General features: G+C 38.8%; 1 protein-coding gene across 1 annotated transcript; it reads right to left on the reverse strand.

The window, feature by feature from the left end:
* Positions 1-5,001: 5,001 nt before the first annotated feature.
* On the reverse strand, positions 5,002-8,438 carry golt1a (golgi transport 1A). Its single transcript, XM_041034463.1, has 5 exons — positions 8,322-8,438; positions 6,901-6,992; positions 5,623-5,801; positions 5,193-5,256; positions 5,002-5,072 (listed from the first exon to the last, which is right to left on the reverse strand). The coding sequence occupies exons 1-5, from the start codon at positions 8,344-8,346 to the stop codon at positions 5,043-5,045; spliced, it is 390 nt and encodes a 129-aa protein (XP_040890397.1). The 5' UTR covers positions 8,347-8,438; the 3' UTR covers positions 5,002-5,042.
* Positions 8,439-11,111: the final 2,673 nt, after the last annotated feature.

The following is an 11,111-nucleotide window of genomic DNA, read 5'->3' on the forward strand; positions in this document are numbered from 1 at the left end:
AGTGTTATTGATTCTTGTTTAATGAGCTTTTCTGCTTTGAATTTAAGTAATTTAATTTCAGAGGATGTTTATTTTGAAAGCAGTGTAACAATCCAGAAAATGTTCTGTGAGTTTTCATTTTATTTATACATGCACACGTTGTTTTTTTTTTTAATTCTTACCTAGAGGCATCACTGTGTGTCGGTTGTCAGTATTATCCATCTGTTAAAGTCAGGCTGAGAGCTCCAAAGACACTGGTTCCTGCACTTCCCATAATGCAACACGATACAGTCTTACATGAGAATGTTTGTGTCTACTAAAACTCCACACCTGCAATTTATTTTGTCAGAGTGGACACAGGGAACACTGTACAACAGTGTATTATACTGACCTGTAAGTTACAGTACTTCTTTTCTGTTTTCAGTTTTAATTTTGATGTAAGTCATATAACAATTTATGTTAAAAAAACAAGTTAACTAGTTAAAAAAAAGTAGTCAGTCTTTGTTTTGTTTGTCCCTCAGATCAGGCAATACTCAAAGCCCTGAGAGATTTAGGCCATGCATCAGTGCTCCCATCAGCAAAGAATTCTGGGAATTTACCTGCTGATCAGATCCATTCAACTGATGGAAAGTTTCCCAGGATCGGATGGTGGCTCCCAAAGGTGGTCTTCCCTCAGACTATAAAGAAACGTCAAGACGTATCTTCATACAACCTCAACTCCTTTGGTCTACGTTACGGAAAATGACACAAAACCAGCTGATGTCCTTTGTTATTCTCTGTTAGATCTGATATTTTCACATATGATACTAAAGTTGAATTTGTATATTCAGAGTGGGGAAAGAGAAGAAAATAATGTCACTGTTAAAGACTCAAAGAAATAAAAGTCAGTTATAGATTATTAAAGGCTCTGTTTCCTTTGTGTGAGAGAGGGGGAACTAAACTGTAGAATCCAGAACTAGATTCAAGTACATATTACCATCAGAAACACTCTGTCCTTTAGTTTGAACAACATATCCTCCATATCAATCGGGAAAATATGCTTTAGGTTTGTGTTGTCCCACACATCCACTCCAAAATGAGAAGATTTGAAAAAACTTTACTGTGAACAGGAAGAATAGACTAGGACCCTGGAAGTAGATCCCCCTGTACTTGTGAATTAGAAGACATGTGCAGGGAGATGGTCTTCCTGACTGAACTTTCACTAAGCTTTATATGTTATTTTGGGGTATTTGCTGAATCAGTTGATGTACTTAGACAGTTAGTGCAAGTATCCCGTTAATGGGCTGCAGGTAAGTGCATCTCGATTATGAATAACTGCAGTTACATGGACAGAAATACTCCAGTCTTAATAAGATTAATACACAGATGGACAGTTCATCACAAAACAACAACAAAAAAAAACAAACAAGCAAAAATGAGCAAAACGTCTTTCTTGATAAAAGGTTTAGAAGAGAATGTCCTGTGTTAAAAAGCTGCTTGTTTTTAGTAGTTTTATGTGTCATGAAAACTGGCGTTGCCTACCTCTGTGTCTTCATCTGATTAAGTGTTGAGTGAGTGTCCATGTAACCACACTAATTCACTGGTGAAAACTTCCAATTACTTCAACCCTAAATGTTATGTTTACTTCAGGAGGCTAACAGGGATATGGAGACAGAACCAGGCAGAGAATTAAAAAAAAAAATTTTGGGGGAGAGGGCTCACATTTGGAACTCCCCCTTTAATGAGTCCTGCCATCACAGCAGCATTTGCTGTTTGCAACCCTGTCTCTTAGAAATGAGTGTGCAGCTAATTTGCAATGGCATGTAGGCTTTCTAAGAAATGTGATACCCCTCTGATTATTTTTCAACATAATGAGGAAACATTTATATGGTAGGATAAGGTCAAGGCTTGAATTCCAACTGAGGCCTCCTGGGAAAAAAGAATAGGAGGGCCCCCTAAAACCTCTAGGAGACTTGTGTGTCAGTTGGTTTGTGTGTGATTTAGTACAAATGTATTTGGAAATATACATTACTGAATCCCTGCTGAATTATGAAGTGAAATGACAAGTGCCTTAATGCAGTGATTATTATCTCATCAGGGACACACAACAAAGTTTTACATTCTTACTTATTTTATCTGAGTCTGTGATTACATGGGGCTTGCTCCCATGTATTTCATCAAATTCCCACAAATGGAATCAATCAATCAGTCAAACTTTATTTGTATTGCACTTTTCATACAACAATCAACAATGGGAAACACCAGAGGTAGGATAAAAGTTTAGCATTCAGAAGTGCAAAATAATATAAAAAGTAAAAAAGATACATAATAGAATAAAATAAATAATATAAAAGAAAGAGAAGTATCAAAAACAATTAAAAAAAATTGTTAAAAAATTGATTTTCTTAAAAAGAAAATCTGTTGAAGTGAGTAAAGTGAGTAGAAATCAAGGGCATTAAAAGGAAAATAAAGATAAAATACTAAAAGAGGAGATTATTAAAGTGAATTAAACCAGAAATTCATAAAAATAAAAATAAAATAAAAGGATAAACCAAGCAATAAAACAGACTAAAAAATGAATAAATAGACAAATAAGTAAACGTCAATTAAAAATCAGACTAAAGGTAGGTCTTGAGTTTGCTTTTAAAAATATTAGCACTCTCTGCTGCCCTCATGTCTTCAGAGTCTGCTCTAGAGATGTGGACCACAGTGATAAAAGGAGGCCTCACTGTAGGTTTTTGTTCTGACTTTAGGTTTAATTAAAAGGCCACTACCAGAAAACCTGAAGGTCCTAGAAGGTTCATAGGATGAAAGCAAAACTGACGAATAGGGAGGCAGCAAAAAGTCTGCCTCTGTATCGACCACTGACAGTGTGGCTGGATCAAATATTAGATCTTTCCAGTGTGTGGCAGAGATGTTAGGGAACTCTGTAAATTCCAGGGTTTATTTGAAACCATTGAACCAAAATGATGCTGTAGAGGTAGATTTATCTAACAGCAGCAAAGTACAGGTAAATGTTTATATTCAGCTTCAGCTCATTCGTTTGAAACCTGACAGACACACAGACTTGGACAGATGGGGATACCGAAACAATATTTTTGTGTAGCATATGTAAAGTCTATTTTGGAGAACAAATAGAAGCAGAGCCATTATTTTTTTTACTTTAACCACTGCGTTTTTATGAATAATCACATTAATTTTGTGAATACAGTTAATATGTCTGAAGTTAGAAGCTGTGACTCCTCAGTTTAAGTGATCTCCAGCCTTACTTCATAGGAACAGAAGGACAACAGCCTGGTCTAAATGAGAATATTTATTAATGAAATGAGTAATAATCACACAATGATGAGCAAAGTGGAGCAAACGAACAATGTTACTCTGCAGATGATCCAATAAACTGTGTAATGAATTGGAAAAATACTGTGAGAGAATATGTGATTAGGCTAGTTACTATTTGGCTGTGCTGCTCATTGATACTGAGATACTGAAATTGAAATTCAAACTGAAATTTGAGGATCAAAGCTATTATTTGCCACATCAAACCCAGTCCTGCAGCAGAAAGTAAGATGGTTTTGCTGACCTGTGTGTGGTGTTGGCTGTTTCTGGAGACTTCCTCAGTCAGAGTCCTAATCTGATGTTTGAAGCGAACCCCGGGTGTTTTAACCTGCGCTGTGTGTGTTGCCAGGCGGCAGGTTCCACGGGTGACCCGTGTGTCTCATCTGTTTGGCTCTGGCAAACCTGCCAGCCTACTCTTCATTTCACTGGCTAACTTTTGTGAATGTGAATAAAACTGTGTTTTATAATGAAAATTCCACAAAGTACCTTTAGGTTACAAACTTGTCACATTGACTTGGTAGTTACATTCACTGAATGTGTTATTCCTGCTTAGTGTTCCCCAGTTATTGCTGCTTTTGGTGATGATGATGATGATGATGATGATGATGATGATGATGATGATGAGCAGACCCAACTCTGTTTTCAGTGCCACTCTCAGGAAGCCTCAACCAGCCACAACCGCGGTATAGTTGGTTTCACTTCCCCATGAAAGCCGTGAAAGTCGACGGACAGAGTTGACAGACGAAGCTTCACTCTGATATGTATCAGTACTGATGCTGCTGTCGTTAGTAATTTGTTAGACAGCTCAGTGATCTTAGTGGTTAACCAGCAGAAAGCTAATATTTTTCTTTTATCCATTGAAAAGCTTGAACTTTGCAGGCAAAATAGACTGAAGGACTTGAGCTTACTGATCTGGCAGGTTCCCATAATTAGCACCTAAAGTGCCACATGTTCTGTGTGGCTGAAGTAGATTTTTTTGTTATACATTGAAACATTCTTGTACCCTTATTCATCTTTCTTTATATTTTTGTATATTATGTCATTGTTTCAATCTTTTTGTTTTTCAGTCATTTTATTGTCTGTTCACTATGTAGGCCTACACTGATTATGAGGCTGTATCAGCATAAAGCACTTTATGGTATAAAACATGCTCTGTGAACTTCCAAACTCTGAGCTGCAATTCATGGTGGACTATGTGTGTGTGAAAATAACTGTAAAGACCCATCAATATTAGATTATTCATGGCAACGTAGAAGGCAGCATGCAGCATACAACATACAGCAGATTTTTACTGGTCATCATTAAATCATTCTTTTTTCGTAATGTGGAATGATGGTCCCAGACACCCACAGACCCACACCCACACACATTAGACACTATATCATTTTGCTTAATTCAACAAAACATCAACAAGATACTAAAAGATTTTAAAACAGTAAGCAACTAAGCAAAATTAGATGGAACACAGATCCTGTATATCACCGAATGTTTTTTTTTTTTAATTTTTAAGGTTTTAGTTAGAGGAACTTTCAAGCTGCTTCTTATTTGACTGCTTGGTTATTAATTGTAACTTCATATGGCACAAAATACAGTACACTGTGAAAATAATAAAAAATAACTTACTGGTCATCAGCAAAATAAATGACAACAACAGTTCAGTTGTTGTTATTTATCAAGCCACTCCCACCACCAACCCACCCCACCCACCCACAATCCTCCTTCACTGCTGTAACATCACATTCTTCTGCTCAGACCATGGAGGAGCTGCTGGGGAAAAACTGACAGAGAAAAACAAGAGATTTCATTATCGGTCAAATCCTCAGGATATTTCATTACAAAATAAATAAATAAATAAATCCTGTTCAGTGTTAATCTGTGGAGCCAAGAACAAAACATACTGCATTGAGGAAAGGGCTATTCACAGCTGACAGCACAAATCCCATGGCCATGGGGAAGAAAGACCTGCAGCGGGAAACAAGAACAAAGAACAGATGCTACAACACATCTTTACATGTCTGATATGATCAGTTACAGCACAACATACAGAAGAATTCAGAGGTGACTGAGATTAATAGCTTCAACAAACAATCAGCTATTGTTACTATAGGCATATAGTAATTATTCTGTAGATTTAGAATTCAGATGATGGTGTTCCCAAATCAAACTGGCAACGTTAGTTATCATGTTATTATTATAATTATAATTATTATTATTATTATTATTAGTAGTAGTAGTAGTAGTAGTAGTAGTAGTAATAGTAGTAGTATTAGAGACAAATTCATTTGCAGCCTTGTTTTTCTGTTTCACAAAAGCCTTGCTGGAACTTACCTGAATAAAAGTACAAAGCCATAACTCTCCACCAGCATCCCAATGATTGGCCAGCGGCACAGCACCAGAGACACACCACCGAGAAAGAAAAAAGAACCCCGAAACTTGTGCCTTTGGAAGAAGAAGTGGGCTGTCCTTCTAAAGCCAATGATGAAGGTCAAACCGGATAGAAACAGGATCTAAAGGGAGGAGGGGGGGAAATACTTAACACATTCTCACAGTAGGGCTCATGTTGTATTCTGCAGTTTCTCCAGTTTCTCTTAATTCAAATCTTTGAACTAATTCTTCCTACCTGAGCAAAAGTTCAGTGCCTAGTCATAGAAAACTCTTAGTGCATTATGTGTGTTGTTCAGCAGATGTCCCTGTCTCTGTGAAAACATATTTTTCATGTGTTTGAATAAAAAAAAATCTTCTGTCTCTGAAGGATTCATTAGAGGATTCATTTGTGAATACCCACATGGTCACGGCTGTGTGTCTTCACTGGCTGTGAAGCTATGCTTTCATAATGCTCTTCCAATATAAGTAATGGGGACAAGTGTAACTGAAGTGAAGACCTCAGAGATGTCATGCTTTTTAAAAGAAGTGGATACACTCTGGTATATGGGTGATAGCTTTGAGATTCTTTGAGAAATGTCTATTAAACCTGTAAACCTGTCAATAAAGACTTGCACTGACTTATTTCAAATAAACACCACTGTGTCTGTCCACACTTTCTATTTATTTCTGTCTCTTCTTGAGGTGGTTCAATGATGTCTAAGAGTATCACTGGATTTGTTTCTAGTCCTTGGTAGCAACACCAGTTCACCACATGCTGACCCAGCTGACAGCTAGGCTGATTGAAGGAGGATCCAGACAGCCAAATTATTCTGGTGAATATGTGGACCACATATTTGTGTTTTTTCTGGTCTAATACATGCCTGGGTCCCCAGCCTGAGTCTGGCCTACATGAAGTGTCATTGTTAGATGCTACTTTCAAGTCAGAAAGTGTAATCAAATAAACATGAGGCCACTAATTCCACTTCTGGTGTCTAATTGTGAGATAAATCCAGTCATGGATTGTCTTTTCTAAAGTACTGTACATCCTTATGTACTGTTTGTCCTTTTCATCTTACATACTGTACACTATACTGCATACTCAAACAGTAATATGGTGATGATGGGATATGCACTTCCTCTGAAGGTGTTAAGCTGTGGATTTATCTTTGGATGTTCACATGAGACGGTCAGGTTTGATGTTGACGCTGAGCAGATGTGTATGGGCAGAAAAGTATGACTCACATTTCCAAATGCCAGCAAGACAGAGTCAAAGTACAGCAGGACACCAAAGATCAGGAAGAATGCACCGAATCCCATCAGGCCAATACCAATCTCTGGAAGACAAACACAAACACATGAGAAGTAAGAAAATTAAGCAAGGCCTAAATAAACTAGACTACAACTTAATGACAATCAGCTGCATACTAATAGTCAGAGGAAACCCATGTTTACTAACAGCATGCCAAATATCAGACAGACCAGGGGAGTCCCACTTCCTTGGCAGGAGAAGTGGGGCAGTGACCAAATCATAGGGCATTTGCCTTGTGATCCTGTACTATTTTCACAAGAAGAATCAGCACCACTACCTGAAGCAATTTTTACTAGAGTAGGCTATACTATATGTAAATATGTTACATATTCAGCTAATTCACAACAATTTGTTCATTTCAGGTACAGAAATTTGCCTGTGATTTAGCAAAGGCCGACAACTGCAACTATCCCGAAACCTGGGTCGAGAAAGGGATGTCTGGAGCTGAGTGGTTTACAGCTCTTAAAAAAAAAGAAACTGTCCAAAAAAAAACTGTGTTGCTGAAAAGTAAAATCTCCTGTGACACATGTCCTGTGCTACATGTGTTACAACATCACAACAACCAGAAAGAAATACAAAGGACATCATCATCCTCAGCAGAGGTAACAGCCCTCTTTTATCCCATGAAGAAATCTGGGGAGTTTTTAGTACAAAGACAATTCAACTCAATGACAAATTGAGTTATTACAAATACATAAAGTTACCAGGATAACCATTTAAAGGACACTTCATTTTTAGGTTGATTTTTAGTATTTTCTTGTGTGTTTCAACATATTCAAGTGCACTGGATACAATGAATGATAGGTAGTACAAGTTATGATAAACTGAAAGTACAAGCTGCCATGATTGATATGATGTCATCTTTGGAAGCCTGCTATTGGCTGATTCAGTGCTAAAGGAGAGAAGTGTGAGCAGACATAGTTGTAGTCCTTGTTTTCAGACACTCATTCCTCACTGTCACAGACACTGAAGAATCACGCTAAAAGTCCCTTATAGCTTCTTTCATCATAGCTCCTCAGTCATGCTTCTGTATGATGTCAGAGATCTGGATCAATCAGAAATGTTATAAGCACACCAGCACGGCTCATTCATTCAGCTCAGTTTCTCAAAGCAATTCTGTGACACTCACACATTCAGGGCCTGAATTGGTTAAACTGAGTGTGAATTTACCTAAAAACTACTATGATTTCAAACACTATACTCTGATCATGCTGTCGTATTATATCTTCAAAACATTCTACAAGCACGTCTTTGTGTTCAGACATCAGGCCACTGCTCTGTGCTCTGTGAGTCACTTACAGGATCATGGCTTCACACTAACACTTTAGAAGAGAGGAGATGTAGGAAGACTTACTCTGGAACTCCGTGATGGCCACCATGGTAATCCCTCTGTGTCTTCCCTCTTCTCTAACTTGCTGGCTTTGTTTTGCTGGGACTGTCTGGAACACACAAATGAGTCCTCTGACACAGTCTCAACTGTGACCTTTGTGCGTTGATGTTGTCAGCGTGTGAGGTGAACATTAACCAGATCGGGCGCACACTGACCCCCTGTAATGAACACTGAGAAGTCACAGGTAAAGGGTCAGCTACCTGAGCGATGTCATCACTCATTCAAAGACACTGAATGTATTTAACTCTTGTCTTGTGTTTGGGCTCCACAATTCCTCAGACTGTCTTTAACAATTCTGACTGCTGTGTCATTCCTTTCTCCCCTTCACCGTGTCTTCACCTCTGTTTCCCTGCTTCCTTTTAATCTTTCCTTCCCTCTTTTTTTGTATTCATTATTGAAAACCTCCTCTTCTTCATCCAATCTAAGCATCACAACCATTAAAACTGGAGAAAAAACATTTTCACTCAACTGTATAAGTATGGATGGACTTCTCTGTGCAATCTTTATTCCATTTTACTGATAAATTAATGGAGGACTTTGACTGTAATGAACCTTGTCCTATTGTAGTATTTCTGCTTTGACTTGACTGAGTACTTCTAACTGGACAGAACAGAAAGTATATAAAGCAGTACTTATGGAAAGAAACCTGATAATAACTGACTGTATGCACTCAATGCATTTTGGACAAAGAAACTAACCACTGTTAGTGACTACAAATCTCTGGATATGAACTGAGTGAAAGTGTTTGAATCCACAAAATGATTTGTAATTTTCCACCTTTAATCTTAAACTATTAAATCTAAAACCTTGAGGAGGCACAAATACCCTCAGGCTGAGGGGGCTGATTTTTAGGTCTCTACTTCTCTTTTGACTTTACTTTAACCATGACATCTTTCTCAAACTCTAATAAAGTCATTTTTGTGCCTAAATCTAACCAAACCTTTACCATAGATGAGGTGGATCAGAACATAGTCATATGATTTTTTTTTCTTTTTGAAAGAAAGTGTATGAATGATCGACTGTACAAATGGTGCACAGTGACGTACATGGCATACACATTCTTGTATTCATTCCTTTTTCCATGTTTAACCAAAAAGGGTAGAATATCAGTGATACTAGTGGTAAAGAGGTAGTTGATACAATCAAGTCTACACTTCCTCCTTTCAGACAAGCGGCAGGCTAATCACTGTATCAAAAAAAGTTCTGCTAGTGCAGCTTCTTGATGTCTCTGACCAAGAAAGTTCCCAGTGACTTATGAAACACTGAAAACTTATTATACTCATGGAAAAAGAAAAAAAAAAACCCACCTATCCCACCTAAATCAAATGACCAGTGGTTGTTTGTTTATTCTGGAAATACTAATTCACTATGGTGGTGCAAAAACATTGGGACCCATCACCTGCATCAGCACCTGCGATATAGACTTATAGCGGGTGTTTACCGTCCTCACTGGCTTCAGGTACATTCAGTATATGGACGCTGACTCCCCGTGATTGGTCCTCAAGGTCGTTAAGCTGGTCCCGAAGAGACTCCTTTTGAGTTTGGAGCAATCTGGATGTGGACTCTGCTACAGGCTACCGTTTCAAAGTTATCAGCACCAACAATATTCTAACCCTCCCAACTGCCCTCACAGCAGTAGGTGTAGCTGGGATTCAAGCATTGCTAACTTGTTTGGTATCCATAGAATTGTTCATTTCAAAAGAAAAACTCTAACTCCATCCATCCATTTTCTATACCGCTTGATTCATCAGGGTCATGGGGGAGCTGGAGCCTATCCCAGCTGACTATGGGCGAGAGGTGGGGTACACCCTGGACTTGTTGCCAGTCAATCGCAGGGCTGACACACAAAGACACACACTCACACACCTAGGGGCAATTTAGAGGAGCCATTTAACCTAATGTGCAGTACCCGGAGAAAACCCACACAGGCACAGGGATAACATGCAAACTCCACACAGCCCAGCCCAGAGCCCAGACTGGGGTTCAAACCTGGAACCCTCTTGCTGTGAGGCAACAGTGCTAAAACTCTAACCAAATCTATAAAATTAAACAAATCTTTAAAATTAACCAAGAAAATGGCTCCTAGTAGACTGGGATCTTTCTCTCACACGTCCTTTCCCTACATTACAACCAGAATTCTGCCACAGCAGCTTCACTAAAACTAACGCACTACATTTCTTCTCACTAGATGAATAACTTCATATTACATGTTTTGTAAAGCTTGATTTTATTTGTGTATGGTTGTTTGTAAGTTGTAATTACTGGTAATTACAAAGACAAACCTGTCGTAGCTCCCTGCATTTGCAGTAGTTTTTAACGTTTTTCTAAGCTTTTCTTTAGTGTTTAGTGTTTTAGTGTGTCTGTTTCTTGTCTACTTAGTTTTTGTTCTGTCTTCAGTAGATTTTTTAGTGTTTTGGCAGCATGACTCGGAGATTTAGACACTTTTTTCTCCTGCTCCTGGTGCTTGGGCTGCTCGGGGCCCCCAGCAGCCATGCCGAGAAGACCCCCGGCATTGTTTACACTCGAGATCAGCTGCTGGCTCTGAGGCCGCCATCCTTCGTGGCCGGAGAGAAGCCCCAAATCCCAGAGGAACTGAGGAGGAGACGACGAGGATGCAGGGCAGGAGTGAAAAGACGGCTGAGGAAGAGGCGTTTTAAACCCTGTGTCCCCGCGATCATCACGGGGAACGTCAGGTCACTGGCAAACAAAATGGACGAACTGGAGGCGCTCACACGGACCCAGCAGGAGTACAGA

The sequence above is a fragment of the Toxotes jaculatrix genome, chromosome 3, assembly GCF_017976425.1.
Source record: "Toxotes jaculatrix isolate fToxJac2 chromosome 3, fToxJac2.pri, whole genome shotgun sequence".
Classification (NCBI taxonomy): domain Eukaryota; kingdom Metazoa; phylum Chordata; class Actinopteri; family Toxotidae; genus Toxotes; species Toxotes jaculatrix.

What these genes read in the sequence shown, in the direction of transcription:
- golt1a (XM_041034463.1), bottom strand. Translation starts at nt 8,346, where the DNA reads ATGGTGGCCATCACGGAGTTCCAGA. An exon ending in GGCCATCACGGAGTTCCAGA is followed by an intron (nt 6,993 to 8,321) that starts GTAAGTCTTCCT and finishes TTTGTCTTCCAG; the next exon opens with AGATTGGTATTGGCCTGATG. An exon ending in ATAGCCCTTTCCTCAATGCA is followed by an intron (nt 5,073 to 5,192) that starts GTATGTTTTGTT and finishes TTTCTCTGTCAG; the next exon opens with TTTTTCCCCAGCAGCTCCTC.